At 40.7% G+C, this 20,961-nt stretch overlaps 1 protein-coding gene across 6 annotated transcripts in view; it reads left to right on the top strand.

The window, feature by feature from the left end:
- The window catches only part of App (amyloid beta precursor protein), a 228,643-nt gene that overhangs the window by 164,080 nt on the left and 43,602 nt on the right, over positions 1-20,961 (top strand). For all 6 annotated transcript variants that reach the window (XM_031364311.1, XM_031364309.1, XM_031364310.1 and 3 more), the window contains 2 exons: positions 5,617-5,745; positions 7,287-7,386. In XM_031364311.1, coding sequence (XP_031220171.1) covers positions 5,617-5,745; positions 7,287-7,386 — 229 coding nt within the window. The remainder of the gene's footprint in view (positions 1-5,616; positions 5,746-7,286; positions 7,387-20,961) is intronic.

The raw sequence follows: 20,961 nt of genomic DNA, 5'->3' as shown, positions 1-20,961 counted from the left end.
CAATTTAATGTGTTTCAAAAAGGGTTTTTATATTATCTAAAACAGGGACAGGTCATAATTTCCTTCCATTTTGTGGACACCAACCTGGTATCAACAAGTTGTAAAGACAATGGTGGATATCTTTTGGAATTAGTGAAATGAGCCTTATTAAGAGAAGATTGGATATATCTGGACTGGTATTTTCTGGGATGATCGACCACTTCAAACACCTTCTTAAGGGGTCAGGGAAATACTGGATAAATGCATCAAATGGGTTAGGATTTCAGTGTGGTCTGTGAACACTGGGAGACTGGTTTTCTCATCTGAGAGACATTCACTTGCAAGAATAAGGTACAAAGAACAGTTTACACACTGGAAACACTGATGAAGTTATACTTGGCTCTGAGCCACTCATCAGTTTAATTAACAGTTAATTATTGATTTGACTAACAGTCATTTATTAGTAGCTACATTAAGCCAGGAACTATGATGGGAGGCAGGAATAGACCATACCTTTGTTCCTGTCTCAGAATGTGTGTGTTCTACTTTGCCATGAGTTCTTGTCCTCTGTGCTCTCCCATTGTGGATGTCATCTAATCCATTCCCTTACTGCATATCTCTCATCTTTTCAGAAATTAATTTTTAAATGCCTTTTCCAAGGTGAAGGAGGTGCAAATTGAGAGGGCCACATCAGCTGCAGAGAGAATGCAGATGAAGACTCTCACGGAAACAATGGCAATAATAATAATAGGGCTGGATATAATTGGTCCCAGTGGGGTAGATCTGTTTCTTTACTCTTAACTATGAGTTTTAGATCCCACCCATTGCCAGTATAACCAAATTGCAGTGTTAATACTTAACTGAAATAAGAATTTGTCAGTAAAGTACACATACACATACAATACGTAGAACACACAGCCATATAATACACACACACACACACACACACACACACACACTCACTACCCCAAACCATATGTGTGTGTTTGTGTTGTATGCATGTGTGTGTATCACTAGTATGTCACTAGTTAGAGAAAATCTCAAGACTTAATATTATTTATTATCAACATATTTATAATGAGCCACTGAATTTTTGCTTGTTCTGTGAAAAATTCCTTTTTAAATGTAAGTTACGTGATCAGACTAAAAGTCATTAGCAACAGTTTACTTATATTCGCTATATCTAGACACAATAGAGATAACAGGAAATCTTTTTCTACCATTCCTACATGGATGTTTCTTCTTTTTGAATTACAATTTACCAAATCCATCTTTGTCCTGGCATAATCAAATGAAGCTCGCTAGACAGTAATGACTGCTTGTTACTCTACAATTGATTAGTTAGGTCTAGAAATAACTAGCGCCCAACTTGGAGAATTGTGGCTGAAAGTTGGAAAGAGGGCCATCCATTTCGTTGCTTTTCTTTCCTTTCTTTTCTTTTTGAAGGAAATGCGCATGAATCATATGCCAAAACTGAGCCGTTTTCTTTGAAACAAATGAAAATATAATAATGTGGGGAAATGTTGCTTGTAAACAAGCAACATTTCCTTTGTTATCTAAACATGCTGTTATCTATGAGGTCTGGACACTCACCTGTCATCTGTGAGGTACGGACACACACCTGTCCTCTGTGACGTCCGGACACACCCCTGTCATCTGTGAGATCTGGATACACACCATTTTAGGTGGCTTGTCTGCTTGTTCTCCAACATAGGAATTAACCTAATTTTTAAAATTTCTAACCATGATCCCTGCAAATTGAAAGCTCAGAGCATCCGGGCAGAACCCTGCAGCTAGAGGCATCCTAAGGTCTTCAGAATTATCCTATGTCACCAGGCTCTGCTCATGGCAGTCTCCAGGCTCACATGATGATGAGGTCAGAGCTCATTCTGAGCCCCAGGGCTCATGGCGCATAGAGCTCCGCTCCAGGGCTGGGGCATCCTCGAGGCCTGGTATGCTGATGCTCTGTATCAGGCTCTGGGGATTTTCAGGGAAAGTTAGGAATATCTTTCTGAAACACACAAAGAAATATCGGTGTTGAGCAAGATAAGAGCTTGAAACCATGTGAACACATTCTTTCTTTAATTATCACCAGACTTATTAGAAGATAAGGGTGAATTCAGAAGGAAAACCCATGAATATCACAAAAGCCCAACTTGTACCTAATACCTTGAATCACTTTCCAGTAATCTTCTAATGAGATTGACAAGGGACGTTCCTATCTTGCTATTTCTCCTTCCTGCTTCAGACCTTTAGCAAAGTCTAGCCTCCTGCCAGGAACATAGGACCAGAAATGAGATTCAGTAATCTAAATCCAGATCTTCTGCACTGTTATAAAGAACTGCAAGTCAGTGTTCTCTTCAAACTCAGCACTGTTATCTGCCCTAGCCACAGTTTCATTTTTGCATGATTTTAGTTACTTACCGTCATCGCTGTCTGAGAATGTTAAACGGAAGATTCCAGGTACAAGCCATAAGTTTTAAATAGCTTTTATGTCACTATATTATTATTGTTTTATTGGGGAGTGTTGGGGTTCTACTGTGTACTTTCTAAGTAAACCTTCATCGTAGACATGTATGGATAGTACCAAGCACAGTCTATGTATGATCGTCCCTGAGTTTAAGGAACTAGAAATTCAGATGAGAATTCATACAACAAAGTTTTTCACCATCCAGTGACATCGTTGTCAAAGCTATCAGCAGCTTGACAGAAACCTAGCATGTTACATGCTAAGGCAGGCTCACATAGTGGCCAGGATACAAAGCTATGGAGGCAGACAGCTCTTTCCTGAACACTGAGTGTCCATGCCACATGGACCAATGTGCCCCTTCTGTCACTTCAGCCCTCATGATCCTTCCTCGTGCCATTTTTGTGAGGTGGAGAGAAAGCCTTCACTGTGCCCTGGCCTGGGATGGAGATGTGATGAGGTGCCACCATACAAAGCAAGTCACCCCACCTAGCTGAGTAAGCAGCTCAGCCAATGTGCTGCTCATTCAGCAGGCCAAACAGTGTCAAAAGCCCTTCAATTTCTAATGTAAGGATTTCTTTCATCATTTTTTTTTTAAATTCATCTACCCCCAGGGGCTGGGCCACAGAGAATCAACAACTATTGAAGCAGTGATGAGTAGGGGAAAGAAGATGGGGCTGGGAAGAGTGGGAGGTGAGAACCAAGCAGAGACAGGAGCATCTTGAGTCCTTGTTGATGGACAAAGCATTAACGTTCAATTAGTCAACTGACAAAACTTTTTAATCCTTCAATTCCTACTCCTCCCCTTCTCCCCTCCTCCTTCTCCCTCCATCACTCCCCTTCCCCCCCCTCCAGCCCCTTTCTTAAAGATGTTATATTCTGAATTGTGAAGATGTAAAAATTGTGAAGTTTTAATGTTTTTTAATAAATGTTAGCATCAATACACAGTAAGGGCATGAATGAATATATGCCATTTATGCTGATGTGAAAGACAGGAAGGTAATCCTTGAAAAGTGCATGTGTTAGCTGAAGGAAATGACCTTCCCCATTCTCTAAAAGGTACCTTGGCATAATACAGAAGAACAAGACCGGCTGCAGCATCGGGTGCAGTTCTTCTGTATTAACAATTTTTTCAAGACAAAATGCCTTAGAAAATCATTTTTAGGTGGCCAGCCCCTGGGGGTAGATGAATTAAAAAAAAAAAAACAAGATAAAAGAAATCCTTACATTAGAAATTGAAGGGTTTTTTTTTCTTCTTTGAACTTGTAAATGGAGAAAACAGAGCATTTTCTTCAAAATAATCTAGAGACAGAAATGGAATAGACAACTTAAAGTGCATTAGGAATCATCACACAGATGCATGGTGGGTAAATGCATTCAGTGTGATCCTTCTGTCCCCAACCTTGAAAGTGTCTGTAGCCTAACAAGAAGCCAGCATCAAGGTTATATAATGCCCTGGTTGTACAGTGCTTCGGGTAAATGGCTCTTGGTGTCAGCAGCAGCCAGCCTTTAATTTCTGACTTGTAAAGATTATTTTTTAGTTATTACAAATCTCTCTCCTTGAATATATGCTTTGTAGGTTTAGCTTATCAGTTATCTGTCTTAGCCTTTCTGAAATATGGAAGCAGATCCTCCATTTCATAAATCCAGCTGCATGCCACTGTACAAAGGGGACTTATGATAATATGCTACCCAGGCCTGTGTGTAAAGTGAGGGTGTCGCTCTGCCTTGGGATTGTAGTGAAACATTCCATGTAGAATAAATAAGTAAACCAAGCAGATGAGGGCAGTTTGTTTGGATTGTGTGTGGCCTTGTTTGTATTCTAGGGCACAGGAATGTGGCCTGTAGCTGGCATACTTCAATTACAGAGCTCCAATTCCGGGTTGGGCACCATGTATGGGAGCTCCTAATGGGGCTCCTGATAGACAGGATGTGAGGCCTAATCTGGGTATGTGTCTGTCACACTGAAGAGAGGGATCTAGCATAAATATCGGGGTGTACTAAATGCAACTACTGGGCTTTGCACAGATCTTCAGGGTACAACAGAGAAAGGGCAACAATTCCACCTAAAATTGCCAGGAGAATGCCTTCAAGTTATATATAGTGTTATATATACATATATATAAGTTTATAAATATATAGTTTTATATATATAGTATAATAAGAACACTGTAATCCACCCTTCTATTTACTACACATATACACTCACATGTGCAAACATGTACATATTACATATGCTCATTCATATATGCATATATGCTTGCATATATACTTAACATACATAGTTTCTGATAATAAATTCCATACCATCCAACTGTTTTTCAAGGTCTCGAACACACATTATTTAATAACTGCCTTTGTCTAAACATTCCCAAGTCAATTCCTGACATGTCTTCATGAAGAATGTATATCCTTGTACATCATCATCTGAAATCATAGGGCAGGACACCAATAGCAGTAGAACTGCTAGAGACAAAGGGAACTTTAATCCTTTAAAAAAAAAGTCTTCATGTAAAACTAGAATAAATTGAAGTAGAACCAGCTAGAATAAAAACACAAAACAGAAGCACTTAAGAAGAAACTTAATTGTTGCTGGGAGTTTTAACACGGGATTGTTTGAAAAGAGCTTAGTTAAATTTCAAAGGAAAATAACTACAGTTTAAGATGGCCTTTGTTCTGGGGAAAGAGAATGTTCCAGAGCTTCTCAGGGATTCCTAGCCCAACAGTTGAGTAGTGGTTAATTTGTCTGTTATTTTCTTACTTTGATTATTGCACCACTGTAAGTTACTAGTGAAGGGATTATTTGTAAAGCACTAATTCTGGTCTTGGGACTATGCACAAACATCGTAATGTAATCCCATGAACACTGCATGAATACTTCCATGGGAAAATAGAAGGATCTTACACTGAAAGCTGGGAAATCCAAAGTTTATTCTCCCTCTACAGCAGAAAGCAGCTATTTAGAAAGAACATGCTGATTTAGGACAGTATCAGAAATATAATTCATGCAAAGGAAGGACGAGCTGGGTACCCATTCATGAAGAATTGGGAGAATTCTCCATAAGCTCCCTTGCAGTGCACACATCATGGGACTCTTGAACTCAATTCGAGTGGAAGAAATGATATTTTGCACACACCTGAAATCCATGTTCTTGCGGTTTCCCTCACAGCCTCATCATGTGTTCAACATGCTGAAGAAGTACGTCCGTGCGGAGCAGAAAGACAGACAGCATACTCTCAAGCATTTTGAACATGTGCGCATGGTGGACCCCAAGAAAGCTGCTCAGATCCGGTCCCAGGTAAGCTCTGAGTGTGTGAACCTCTGCAGCTTGCAGTCCACAGTTGTTGCTTCTTCAACTGGGGGAAAGATGTTTACCTCCCTCCAGAGCACCTATCTATGGTGGGGGTATTGTGTCTCTTTAGCAAGAGTTCTTTAATGTCTGAAACTCTAAAAGCTAATCTTCATAGCATGCAGTTCTGCATGACTTAACATGTGGAGGCAGACAGATTGATAGTTCAAGGCCAGCTGGGCTACTTGAGAGAGATGCTGTCTCAAAGAGGTGAGGAACAGAGAGATGACTCATCAGTTAAGAATGCTTGCTATTCTTGCTGAGGACCTGAATTTAGTGCCCAGGCCCCACATTTCACCAACACTTAAAACTTTAGGTCTAGGGGATCTGACACCATCTTCTGGCTCCGTCTGGAAATATCTGCGTGCACACAAACATGCATACATATATACCTAAATAAAAACAAGGTGAATCTTTTACAAAAGGAAGAGTGTTTAAGTAATGTGTGCCTTGGCATTTTCTGAGTTTCCCCAGTAATGTGGAATATAAAAATCTGAATTATAGAGAGCAGCTGAAACTTTTAATGCTAGTCATTAATCTTTTAAAGCTAGCCACCAGGCAGTCATTAATCATTTAAAGCTAGCCACCAGGACTGGGAAGTGGCTCACAGTTGACAAAGTGGGGCCAGAGTTTGGATGCCACTGAATGTAGTAGGTCACCAGTAATTCTAGCACCGAGAAAGCTTAGACTGAACCAGTGGAACAAGCTGGTTAGCTAACATAGTCATACTAGTGAGCGCTCAGTCTGACTGAGAAACCCTGCCTCAGTGACCAAGTGGCAAAGCAGTAGAAGAGGATTCTCAGTGTTAGCCTCAAACCTCTATGCACACCCATTTGCTTATGCATCCACATGTTCGGCTAAACACGCAAGTATTCATACATGTACACATACATAGGTAAATAAAAATAAAGAATAAGGCCACCAAAATGGAGAAAATGATAACCCAATAAACAGAAAGCCATATAATCTAATCAGCTAAACTATGCTAGTCATGGCAAACTCCATTGTGACTGCAATCAATGTTTAGGTTAACTAGAGTCTAAATGAAGATGTGTAGTTATTTTCTGCTTTCTCATTCCCAGAGGTTGAAAACCAGGGTCTGCCTCCAGAAATCTAAGATTTTAAATTTTCTCAAATGAAATAAAACTAAAAATTTCATTTGCCTTCTGCACAAAATATCCAATCAAATTGAAATATTCCTATGTATTAGAAAATTTACAAAGATATTTCTGTAGGAAGTAGGGTGCTTAGGAAGCTTCAATGTTTGCAGTCTGGTGACAGATGTGGTCTTTGAAATCGACTGTTACAAGCATGCAGGCTACTGGTAAATACTGATAAACGAGAGAATGAAAAAAGAAGCAAAGAACCAAAAAGCCCCTTTAGCTGTGTGTGTGTGTGTGTGTGTGTGTGTGTGTGTGTGTGTTGGATGTGGTATTTGTCACTGTTTCCTAAGCAGAGATTGTTCATGTGGAGTCGCCATTTTCTAACAGGTTATGACACACCTCCGTGTGATCTACGAGCGCATGAACCAGTCTCTGTCCCTGCTCTACAATGTCCCTGCGGTGGCTGAGGAGATTCAAGATGAAGTCGGTGAGTGAGCTGTCCTTCGGATGTTCTTTGTGAGATATATCTTCTGCCAGGACACATGAGGGTTGAGAGGCTTCTGTGGCTGTCACCGGGCCCATGTGCCCACAAGATGTAAAGTACATTCTGTGGGATTGTGGAAGGAGAGACTGCACGTGTGTGTGAGTGAGTCTACAGTCCTTTGGTGCACATGGCAACCAGAGGAAAGAGGGTATCAACCACCCAGGTGTTGGAAGATATCAGGTGTTCTGGTCTGTCACGCCATTCCCATGGGACGGTCTCTTACTGAACCTAGAGCTTGAGTGGTGGCCAGCAAAGCCCCATGATTTTCCTGTCTCTGCCCTTAATGGTGCTAGGATTCCAGGGCCACATGGATGCTGAGGATTGAAGCTTGGCTCCTCTTGTTTACACTCTCACCCACTCTGCCCTCTCTCTAGCCCCAGATCTCTTACAATGTAGCTCCCCTTTGCTGCTTCTTCAGATCTTAACTTTCTTTTTTTTTTTTTTACACTTAGCTTCTAGCCTAATTATCCTTCTGGTTTTTGTTCTTCTTCTTATTATTATTATTATTAGGTTTTTGTTCTTTTTTTATTATTTTTAGATTTTTTTTCTTTATTTACATGTCATATAATATCTCCTTTCCCAGGTTCCCCTCCCCCCCAAAAAAATGAAAAAAATAAAATAAAATAAAAAAAACAAAAACAAACCCCTGTTCCCTCCTCCCTCCCCCTGCACGCCACCCCACCCACTCCTGCTTACTGGCCCTGGCATTCCCCTATACTGGGGCAGAGAACCTTCATAGGGCCAAGGGCCTCTCCTCCCATTGATGACTGACTTGGCCATCCTCTGCTATACATATGCTGCTGGAGCCATTAGTCTCACCATGTGTACTCTTTGGTTGGTGGTTTAGTCCCTGGGAGCTCTGAGGGTATTAGTCAGTTCATATTGTTGTTTGTCCTAAAGGGCTACAAGGCCTTCAGCTTCTTGAGTCCTTTCTCTAGCTCCTTCATTGGGGACCCTGTACTCAGTTCAATGGATGGCTGTGAGCCTCTACTTCTGTATTAGTTGGGTACTGTCAGAGCCTCTCAGGAGACAACTATATCAGGCTCCTGTCATCCAGCACTTGCTGACATCAACAATAGTGTCTGGATTTGATGATTGAATATGGGAAGGATTCCCAGGTGAAGCAGTCTCTGGATTGTCCTTCTTTCAGTCTCTGCTCCATAGTTTGTCTCTACAACTCCTTCCATGGGTATTTTGTTCCCCCTTTTCAGAAGGAAGGATCACACTTTGGTCTTCCTTTTTCTTGAGTTTCTTGTGGTTTATGGATTGTACTTTGTGTATTCCGATCTTCTGTGCTAATATCCACTTATAAGAGAATGCATACCATGTGTGTTCTTTTGTGATTGGGTTACCATGTGAGACTGAAAGATGTAACCTGGTATAGAGAAGAGCTTGTAGCAGTGGATCAGTTGTTGAATCCCATGTCGATGGTGAGATTCTAACTTACCAATCTTGTAGGTAGATACTCACTACACTTTTCTACTTTATAACTAAGAACAGTAAAAGTTTAGTCTACCTTGTGTACCGAGAGCTCAATTTCCCATTTGATTTTCACTTCATTAGATTTCTTGTAACTGCATGTTTCAGTTATGTTTGGAAGATAGAGATCAGTAATGAATCATCTATATAAAAAGCCAAGAACTGGACACAGGAATGCATGCCTGTAATCATGGCACTTGGAAGGCTGAAACCGGAATTGTTTCAAGTTCAAGACTAGCTGATGCTACATAGTTCAAGGCCACACTAGGATATACAGAGAAACCTATCTCATGAAAGAGATAAAGTAAAATAAAATAAAATAAAATAAAAATAAATGAAAAATCTCTGCAAGGGACAAAAATCCAAAACATAACTCACAATCTTACTGAATTGAAGTTAAAATTTCTAGATGTGTGCATTAAATGAGTATACTTTGGAGTTAGCTTAGCCCCCTTGTCCTGAGTGACTTATATTGAGGCAGCATTAACAGTATCAAAGTATAGAAGGATAAGCCATTATAAAGGGCCTGGGAAGGACTGTACTTAGACCCACTAATTATAGTTGGCACTTTCTGATTTCTAATTTGTTCTTAATAGAGCTTCTCATTTGGCACTTTACTCCTCTAAACATTAGCCATAAGTGAGTCAGACAGATGGTGACTCAAATCCCTCAGTGCTGCAAAATGCCCAAGAATGGGCCCACCCAGGAAACTTAAAATCTTAGAGACAGAGAGATAGATAGCTATCTCTCTTTTTTGTTCTTTCTTTCGATAAAGTAAGAAACTGCCATGAGGGCAGATCAGGATCAATTAAGTAAAAACCAGGATGAGAGAGATGGACCAGTGGGTAAAGTGCATGCGGGACGTGGAGAAGACATAGATTAAGATACCTCACACCAACATTTTAAAAAAAATTGTCAGTCACAATGACATGTGCCTGTAACCCTACTGTGGGAGCCAAAGCAGGTAGATCCCAGAGGCTTGCTGGTCAGCAGTAGTGCACCTATCTCAATCAATAAGGAGGAGAAGCCATTGAAGAAGGCATCCCAACATCAGCCTATCAGCCTTCGAACACGCGCACACACACACACACACACACACACACACACACACACACGATTGCTGTCATTCTAAATGTACTGGAGGCCACATACTTACAGAAAATCTTTCTAAGATCTTTCATTTGGAATCATGGTTGCTCCCATTTTAAGGTAGTTTTTTACCATAGGAAAAACCTCATGCTGTAATGAACACACTGCAGCCTGTCCACTACAGGCCTGTGTGCCCTTTAAGTTCCTGACGCAGAAGGTTAAGGTAAGAGTTCTTCAGGGAGAATGGGCTTGCTTGGTTGTCCTTAGTAGGCTTCCTGGAGAACTGTTACACAAACAGGCAAATGAATAATCCACAAATCCCTCAAGCTCATCAGGTGCAGACAAACCCAAAATTGGCCCTGTAGGCTATTTACAAAATCCTTTATATATTAGTCTTTTATTTGTGTTCATATTTAAAGTATTCCATAATAAAAGTGTGGTTTGTTTGTTGTTATCCAGTGCAAAGAAGAGCCTCATAGAATTCTTCCAGTTTCCACCTTACAGTATACACAGTAGTCTGTGGATTCCATTCACCCACCATTTCCCTGAGTTATCAAACTTTAAGTTTGAATCAGTTCAGTACAGATAAGGAGAAAGCTAAACTTCAGACCAGTTGGCAGAAAGGTGAGGTGGGAAACATAGAGATGCCTATGTCTTTTGCATAAGTGTTGGTGCCTTTGCATACCCTGACTAGGATAAGTGTGATGCAGTCCACAGATTAGAAAGAATGCTGCATAACACTGTTATGTTTGTGGCTGTGCTGGAGTAAAAGGTTTTAGGCTGAGGGACTGCCAGGATCTGTGTTTCTTTAGTGACACAGGTGTACCTCTCTCAATGAATTAAGGCCTCCAACCTTAAATCTCTCTTATGGGCCAAAATGGGTGAGAAAGGGGCTTTTCCTACCAAAAAGTTACACTGTGTGGGTGGAGGTGGGGATTGGAATCCAGCTTGTAAGAAAGAATAAACAAACAACTCATATTGGCTAGAGCACAGGAATCAGTTTGCCAGAGAATTCTGGCCCTGGTCGTGTTACCCAATTGTGCTTCCCCAGGGCAGACCATCTGTTTATGCTACAGCTAAGCTCTAGTAAATCCCAAATCTATAGTTCTAGTAACCACACACATGTGGCCTTCCGTCATCCAGCAGCTTGTGTGCCTGAGAAGCTCTGGACCAGTCCTTCTCAACCTTCCTGATGTCGTAAGTGACCCCCAACCATAAAATTATTTTGTTGCTATTGCATTACTGTAATTTAATGCTATGAATTATAATGTAAATATCTGATGTGCAGGATACCTGATATGCAACCCCCGACATGGTCACAAGGCACAGGTTAAGAACCAGCTGCTGTAGACTCTCAAACCACACATTTGACCGTGTTCTGCTTCCATGGTCTCACACACTTCTGGCTGGATATCTGAGCCTTTTACCTCACATTGGCCCTCTCACCCAAATTCTCCCTCTTCTGGGTGGCCTGAGCAGCACAGGTCTCTTTCCTGTGAAAGGTGCATCCCTCAGGATTCAAGCAAAACCTCAGCACTTCTGTAAAGTCTTAACTGATTAACTAAGCGGGTGGAACAAGGAAACAGTGGTTTGGTGAACTGATGCGAGTCTGCCTCATATTAATGCCTGATATTAATGGTCTAGGTCTCTTACAAAAGTTCACCTTGGAGTATCGGACCATCGCATATAGAAGGAGCAGGAGGTCTAGGAAAGGAGTCCGGCCCACAGTCATTCTATACCCCTTCAAAGAGCCAGTCTCTCAGTCATTGGACGTGTCTACCTTCAGCAAGGCTTGCTTGTATTTTTCACAAAGGCAGCATATGAGCTAATAGCAACAGTGAAGAGCTCTGCGGCCATATCCTCAGCTTATAATTGAAGAAACTGAATCCTAGAGAGCCACTTAGGATAGTGAAGGGATAAAACTGGCACTAAAGCCAGGGTGTGCCTGAATTCCACATCTGTGTTCTCTCTGGTACCCAATATCTTGCACAGTGAGTTTTCTTCTCTTTAACCTTAGTGTCTACACATAGGGCTTAAATCTGGGAGGCTATACTCTAGCTTGTGTGAAACTGCTTGTTTTCTATCACAGCAATGTCAGATCCTCTGAGCTCTACTGCTATTCATGGTCTTTGACTCCAGATCTAGCAGACAGCCCAGTGTGCTTTAAGGTTTCCATTGCTGAAGTCTAAGAATGAGCCAAATCAGCAAGCTTTCAAGGTAGATGCCCCTTAAATTATGAGATGATCTGTTTCTTTTTCTTTCTTTCTTTCTTTTTTTCTTTTTTTTTTTTTTTTTTTTTTTTTTTTTTTTTTTGAGACAGGGTTTCTCTGTATAGCCCTGGCTGTCCCAGAACTTACTCTGTAGACCAGGCTGGCCTCGAATTCAGAAATCCTCCTGCCTCTGCCTTCCAAGTGCTGGGATTAAAGGCTTGTGCCACTGTTTCTTGATAATCCTAAAACTTCCATGCTAAGCTCCTTCCTTGACTCCTCCCATAACCATTGCATGTCCCTTTCTCCTGTGATAATGTTCCCTAAAGCTGTTGTGGTTGTTCAAGCCAACAGAATGATGTTATTGGCAATGGCAGCAAAGTAAAGAATAAAGCAGACTTCCCAGAGCCCCTCTCAATGCTGTATGAGGTGGTTCTGTGCCACAGCCTTGACACTGTGTCCTGTGGTCATCTCCACAGTTTACACAGTCACATGGTTAATTGGTTGGTTAACCATGCATATGATTTGACTCTCCTAAGTATTTTCCAAACTGCTGGTTAGTTCTTTTTACAAAAGGCTGACCTTTTATTATCTTATTATTTTTAATTCAGCTTAAATTCTAATTCACAAATTCAAAACCATACATCCTATTTAATATTTTCCTTTAAAAATGTTTTGCATATAAATCATGAAGCTTTCTTGTTCAGAAAGGTGTAAGAAATGTTGATAGAGGTGAGCATTTGCCTAAATTCTTCTAAGTATTATTTAGGAATTTGCTGTTTGATTCGGTGATGATTGAGTTATTGTTCTAACCAAATGTAGTTGCTCAGAGTCCCTGCCCATGTAAATCACCATCGTTTAACCTCAGAGGGGCAGAAATCCTGCGGTCCCCACTGCTCTTCAGCTCAACCTTGACTTTGCCAATTTGCCAGTCTAAGCAGTTAGATGTTTTTGTCCCTTGTAATGTTCCTTCAGTCCATGCTGAGTTGGTTCTGGTCTACTCGTGTGCTGGTACTGAGGGACGTTTTTGTGATTGTCCCTCAAGTTTCTTCAGATGGCAGCTCCCTCGAGGCTGTAAGCCCAGAGCAGCCTTCCATTCTGAGATGTCTGTCTCACACAGCACTGTGATGACCAGTTGATGAGTGAAGCAGAAGGGAAGCATGAAGGCTGCTCTAATTGCTTCGCACCTGTTTTTTTTTCTTTTAGCATTTAAATTAATAAAAAAAGTGGAATACCTCAAACCAGAAAGATGCGTGACTAAGCAAATCTGTGGTCAGTTGGGTTGATATTGAATGATGTGCCAAGGAGACAAGAAAGCCATGTTCATGAAAGAAGGTTTACTGTTGTTACAACTTTGCTTTTTATTACAACTTTACTGTGGCCTCTTGGTAAAAATTTCCAGCCTCTAGGAAAAAAAAAAAAAAAAAAAAAAAAAACATGTTTATTTCAGAGACAGTTGTCTCTATTGTCTCTGCCTATGTGGGGACTGGTTACAAATCCAAACTGGGTTTAAAGTAGAATATTTACAACCCTTCTCAGTTTGACAGAATATAATAATTATTAGTACTGCTTGAGAATTATTTGCAATACTGTGGGTACTTGTCAGTCAAGAAACAGCATTACTGAGAGAGAGGATGACTCCCAAGGAGGTGGAGTTCGAGATCAACTGGTTGCCTAGCTAGACAGACTGGCTCGGTGGGAGTGAGGTAACCAGAGACAAGAGACAACAAAATTGTGGGTAAATAAGATAGAGGCGCTATTTAATTTATTCTGTTCTTACTTGATTTTTAATAAAAGTGACTTCTACTTGCATGTAGACTTTACAACTGAATTAGGCACTTGGAAACAACATGTGTTCATATCATAGACAGACATGAGGATCTTCCTTTGTTGACTTTATTATAATCACAAAGCCAATCTATTGTTCCCCGTATCATTAACTGAATGGTTGTCTTGCTTATAGCTGCCTTTATTTAAATGGGTATCGTTGACTCCCTCTGAGAAATACAATGTTTTTGGTTTTTGTTTTTGTTTTTGTTTTTGTTTTTCAAAATAAAGCCCCTAATTCCACGCATGAAAATGTCTGGTCTAGTGCAGAAATCCACACACAAGGATTGTAGCCCTTCAAATGGAAAGGGATAAAATAAGATGGTATACCCAGTTTTCTGACAGACTGAGTCTGTGTTGAAATGTCCCCAGACAGAGAGGTGAGGGAATGAGCCTTCTCAGGTTCCCAGTGGGTCTTTGCAAAGAGGGTAAGAGGCCTTTAGCAGATAAACCCCCTCAAGCTGCCAAGTGCTGTTCTTTATATACATTCCTGGGTGTCATATGGTATAAGGTTACATCTTCTGACTTGGAGGTTTAATTAGGAGTTCAATAGATTATATGTCTTTAGGAAGGTCTGTTGAAGTCACTGATGGGTCACGTAAATGTGTCAAACATCCCTCTGGCATTGTTCTCACACAGGCGTTTCCAGTGCACAATAGTGGGGAAGACGGTCTTTCCTAGCAACACCCAGAAAGGGCACCGTCCAAGAACAAATGCGTAGGCTTAGTGTTTTTATTGGTTTGGCTTTTATTTTCAGCAAATCAGTCTCCACCATCTACTCAGAAAGGCAAGTTGTTGACACTAAAACCTAGAATCCAGCACACTGAACCAATTGTTCTGCACCGCACGTGGTCACTGGCAGTCGTCAGCTGAGTTAAACATCGCACACGTTGTGGTGACTCACCGTGGATCAGTCTTTTTTCTTTTTCCAAATAAAGTAATATCTTTTCAAATCCTTGAACCACTTTAATTGGCTTCTTTGCTTTTTAAAATTATTATTGTTGTTGCATTGTGTGAGTTCTTTGTATATTCTAGACACCAACTTACCAGACACACAATTTGCAAATGTTTTAACCATTCCGTGAGTATTTTGGTTTTCTTTATTTACATTCTTTGCAAGCATTTTTTGACATGAAGTTTTTGTTGTTTTGTTTTTTAATTGTGGATGAAGTCGAGCAGATTGATTCTTTGCTTATCTCACTATTGCTCTGGTAATATATAAAACCACCGTGTGATGAAGAAAAGGTTCTTCCCAACTAAAAGACCATTGTAACATGTACAAATTCTGTTGACCATAAACTCTCCATTTCCTGCCTATCCTTCTGTCCATCCGTCCACACTTCTTTGCTTACTGTAACTTCATGGTTAAGCTTTGAGTTCGGCAGGGATGGGTTCTGTACTTGCGGGGTTTTGGTGGTGGTTGTTATTATTGTTATTGTTTTAAGATTGCTTTGAACATTCTGGGTAATTTTGAATTTCTGCTTAAACTGTTATGTTTTTCTCAGGACTGTTTATGAGGTATGGGTTTGTATTAGTTTTCTTTTCTCATTGCTAAGACAAGATCGCTGATAGGAGCAACTGAAAGAGGGGTTTATTTCGACTTGTACATCCATGATGGCTGCGAAGCCGCTGAGGCAGTGGGGGCCCGAGGCAGCTGGCCTCACTGCCATCCCCAGCTAGTTAGGAAGCAGGGTAAGAGACACTGGTGCTCGCCTTACACTGGCCTTTGCATTCACTCCAGGATCCTCGCCCTGGTCTAGAACTGCTCACACCTGCATGTAAGGTGGGCTTTCCTACCCCAGTTAACTCAATCTAGAAACTTCCTCATAAACGTCTCCTCCAAAAGTTTATCTCCTAGGTTGTTCTAGGCCCTACCAAGGTGACAATATTAATCATAATTAGATTGTAATGGTTCTCTCTATATATCAGTTTGGAAAGTATTGCTGTTAATCATTTTTCCCCTGTTTTCATTGTATGAGGATGTGTTAGAGGTACATAGTGGGCCACACATGAGAGCATGCATATATACACACATATTGGGTACACATGTGGAGGCTGGCAGCTGACATTGACCAACTTCTCTCCTCCAGTCTCCATTTACTGTTCCTCCCTCCCCAAGTGCTGGGATTACAGGGGTGCAGGGGGATGCCCTATCCCTCCAGCTGTTATTTAAATTCTGGGAAGTCAAACTCCGTTCACACTTCTAGGAAGCTTTGTACACTAAATCATCTCCCCAGACTCCTGTTATAAATTTTTTAATAAGGATTAATTAAACAACAGGACGCTACAACAAGCCATGAGGATTCTAGCTTAGGCCATTGGACAAGGAGAATATTTAAAATTAGTGGAATTCACGCTTTTGTCTTTTACAATATATTTTAGCAAAATTCCAAAAGTTCAGTGATCCTTTTGTCAAGCCAATACATCACTGGCTTCTGTCTGTCTTCATGCAGTCACTTACCTTGTGGTAAGGAACATCTCAACCAGGTGGGTGACTCCTAAGGCAGCGCCTCCCGCACCAAGCTGCTGATTCCCACGATGATGCGGGAAGTTATTTTCCCAAGTCACCAACTCTTATGGATGGTGCTGTAATTTGAAACAAAACCAAAAAAGAAGCCCTAGCAAAAAATGAGTGGGGTGTGAAATCAGACCACAGTGGTGGCAAGATGGTTTCCTGGCATGAAGCACTGCAACAGATGTGTCCTGATTTTTTTTTTCCTACAGTCTTGGGAACAACCAATGATTTTGGACTGTAACAAGGGCTGGTTACTCTGTTTTTCACAAGCAGCTGCCTTCACGGTTCTTTTTTTAAAAGGAAAAAAATCGTAGAGATATTTACCACCCAGAATATGGAAATGAAGCCAAATTAATTTTGAAGTATGCTTCCACGAGGATTAACTGGAGATGAGATGAGATTGTTTGCATGTGCGTCAGAGTTGAGAAGGAATGTAATTTGCCTCTTGCTGTTCTGCTCAGAAACAAATTCTGCAATGCCATCAGTGACTGAGGAAGCCTCATTATTCTTTATTAATAGCTATTATGTAGTATGCCTTCTGTAGACACTGTTAGCTAGGAAATCATAAACAGGGAAGGTGGTCCAACATGGCTGGAGGGATAGCTCAGCACATAATGTTACTAGAGAGTACCCAAGAGAGGTTCCCAGCACCCATGTTGGATTGCTTACAGCTCCTGTAACTCCAGCTCTAGGGGATCTAATGCCCTCTTCTGGCCATAACAGGCACAGAAGAGCACATGTGAACACACACACACACACACACACACACACAAATGACTTAACATTCTTTAATTCATGGGTCAACTTATTAATCTATTCTCTTATGAGACCTGTCCAAAGAAATACTATTTTGATAGGTGTCAAAATATTATTCATGCAGTGTATCTTAGTATACACCTATAATCTTATCACTTGGGAGAATGAAACAGGAGGGTCTTGAGTTCATGGCTGGCCTTGTCTATACTAGGAAATCCTATCTCCAAAAGAAAAGGAATTAGAACCAAGGTTGTCAATGGGTAGAGTCTGGCTCATTTCAGCCACTGCCAAGAGATGATGTGTTAGCAAAGACAAAGGGTTTACTAGCCATTTGATGCATTGAACTCTTTGCTGCTGTTGCTGACTGGCATGTATTCATAAAAGTATTAGCTACATCTTGTGCTTGAAAAAAGCACATGGCCTCTATGAAATTACCCTCTCTCTGCCTTTGCTTTTGGTCTGTGTAGCGTTTAGATGAGTCTTCCCACACTGAGACAAGGTTGTGTCCCTAAGTCTGCAGCTTCCCCTATAACACTGAACTCTATACAGCTGCTTAAGTAGGCCAGTTGTGGAACCAGACACATCCTTGGCCTGAACAAGAGAAGCAGGCTGGGTAAAATTTCATTCTGGTACAAGCACTTGCCTAAGCCCTTCTGGCCTTGGCACACCAGTTATGTCTCTTCTTTCTGAGGTGATAATAGTAAAGGGCAGCTTTCCAGCTACATGGGTTCCTCTTGTGCCCTTGCCAAATTAAGAAGGAACTTCCAGCTGGGGGGTGGTGGCACACGCCTTTAATCCCAGCACTTGGGAGGCAGAAGCAGGTGGATTTCTGAGTTCGAGGCCAGCCTGGTCTACAGAGTGAGTTCCAGGACAGCCAGGCCTACACAGAGAAACCCTGTCTCGAAAAACCAAAACCAAAACAAAACAAAAAGAAGGAACTTCCAAGTACAGTAGTGCAAAGTTAAGAGTGTAAAAAAGAGCGTGGCATGTTGATATGATCATACTTACTTACATTCTATAATGTTTTTATTTAGGAAGTAGTGAGAGCAAACCAAATTTCACATTCTGAAATAGTGGGAATGGAGGCCTGTTTGTTTGTTTCTTACTGTGTATGACTGTTTGCCTATGTGTGTGTATGTGTATCACATGCTTGCCTGATGCCTGCAGAGGCCAGAAGAGTTGTCAAATCCTTTGGAACTGGGGTTACGGAGGGTTGTGAACAACCTAGTGGATGCTTAGAATTGAACTCAGGTCCTCTTCAAGATCACAAGTACTCAGGACCACTGAAGCTTCTCTCAGGCCCCATAGATGTTTCCTATTGAAAGTTTGTTATTTGAAATTCAAAATTAATTGTTAGTTTTAAGTATAGCTACCTTCATGTTATAATTATTGAGTCCTAGGAAGAATTAACTTGAGAGTCTTCTCAGATGATAGCCAATATCTTCTCTACAAAGGAATGTCGCTACACATACTTGTTCTGTGGTATAAGAGAAGTATCCTGTGGCATGAAAATAAATCATTGTATCATCTTTCTTTGTTATAATAAAACTTTCCAAGGAACTCTAGCCAAATGAAGTGCTTATTGCTAGAAGTTGCCAAAGATAACAATAAACAGTTCTTCAAACTTTTTATTTATAAAATGTAGTAGTTGCTAGTATAGTTTTAAGTATAATTTTCTAATAGTAAATATCTGTTGCCCAATACAAAGAAAATGTAGTGTTGCCACTGAGATGTCATTGGGTGAGTGGCCGTTTTCAGTCATTATTCTTCATTATCTGAAAGAGGTCTTTAACAATTTAAATATATAAGTTTTACATATATATGTGTATGTGTATATGTACACACACATTATTATACATTCATATGACTTTCAAAAAAATAAGACATGTAGGGTTGGGTGTGCCTTACTTAGGAGAGTGCTTCATAGCTTATGTCAAGCCTAGGGTTCATCCACCAACATTGCACAAAACATGGTAATCTCAATACACAGGTAATAAAGACAGAGGAGGGATCACAAATCTAAGACCTTGGCTACATAATACATCTAGGCAGAGACTGCATGAAACACTGTCTTTAAAAAATGTTTATCAATGTACATACACTGCTATCATTTGGCCATTGTAACAAGAAGATCCAATAATTAATCAAGGACATTCAGCATCAGTAAATTATTTATTGAAGATCTACGATATTCAATATCTGTTAAAGATGCAGGGCACAATCTTTCTTACTGAAATAACTTTTAGAATAATTTAGAATTTGCTTAGGGAGACTTCAGATCAACAGCCAAGACAAGGCTTTGTTCTCATTGAGGCAACTGATGAAGGTTGATCTGATAGCACTAGGTGCTCTTGTCTAATAGCCATCCCTTACTCCTAATCACCTAAGGAAAATTACCAGAGCAAGAGGGAAGCTTGCTTTTCAACTGCTCCAGCCACACTGTTTTGCAGGTTCATCTAAGGCCATACAACACACCTGGTCAATAATCTAAGGCCATACATCACACCTGGTCAATAATCTAAGGCCATGCATCACACCTGGTTAATAATCTAAGGCCATACATCACACCTGGCCAATAGCCTGTAGACTAACCCATTCCATTGTTTTTGATCCAGAAGTGCTTACTTAGTGCTAATATCAACTTCAAAGCTGAATTTTGGAATAACATAGGCAGCTCCAGCAACTTTCCACTGAAGGTGTTATGGAGTGAAGAAATGTCACTCTGAACAACATCTTTGCAAGCATACATCTGTGTTAAGTTGTTGAGCAGGGAAAATTTTGTAGGACTTGGGGGTCATACCATCTTTCTCCATTTGCTCAGAACTCATACGTTGAAGCAGGATAAATGCCTTCCTCTGGGTGATTGTCACTGTTGGAGTTTTCTATATAAGAAAAACTGACATTTCTGTGAATCATGATATCATAATTCTCCATGATGACTTCACCATTTATTCTCCAAGGACCAGCCTTTCAGGCTAGGGCTCTGCAAATGTTTATGGGCAGAGTCTCCTGGCAGACAGCATTGAAGTTGTGTACTGTTGCTGGCTATTAAATCAGACCCATCCTCTCTTACCCTCTTACACTCTTGCCTCTCCCTTGCCTCTTGTTACTCTTCTCTCCCCACCCCCTCCCCGCCTCTCTCCATGTGGTCATGGCCAGCCTCTACTTCTCTATTCTCTCTCTCTGCCTTTCTATGCATCTACTACTCTCTTAACTTCCCTCCCCATGCCCTAAATAAATTCTGTTATATACTAAAAAAAAAAAAAAACAGACCCATGAACTGGACCCCTGCCAACAGAGGTGATCGCTTCTTGATTGTGGAAACACGGTTCATTTGCCTTCACTTAAATATACAAAGAAAGGATAGCAAATAATTTAATGAAAAGTTCAGTATGTATTTTTATTTCTATTATTGCTGTTATCTTCCTTTTGATTACCAACTTTTTTAGCCTCCCTAAGTCTTGCTTAATCCTCAAAATAATCCTAGATAAGCAAAGTGTATGGCTTGTCCCTTAGTTTATTACAGTATTAATGTGTATGTTTTGGAAACGGGCCTGTTTATGCCAGGGTGCTCTCAAATTCACAGTCCTCCTGCTTCAGCATCACAAGTGCTATGAAGCAGGGTAGTTGTCTCCCTTTCTTCTT

This window comes from Mastomys coucha, unplaced genomic scaffold (assembly GCF_008632895.1).
Source record: "Mastomys coucha isolate ucsf_1 unplaced genomic scaffold, UCSF_Mcou_1 pScaffold12, whole genome shotgun sequence".
In the NCBI taxonomy this organism is placed as follows: Eukaryota; Metazoa; Chordata; class Mammalia; order Rodentia; family Muridae; genus Mastomys; species Mastomys coucha.
This window is presented reverse-complemented; position numbering and strand designations above follow the sequence as displayed.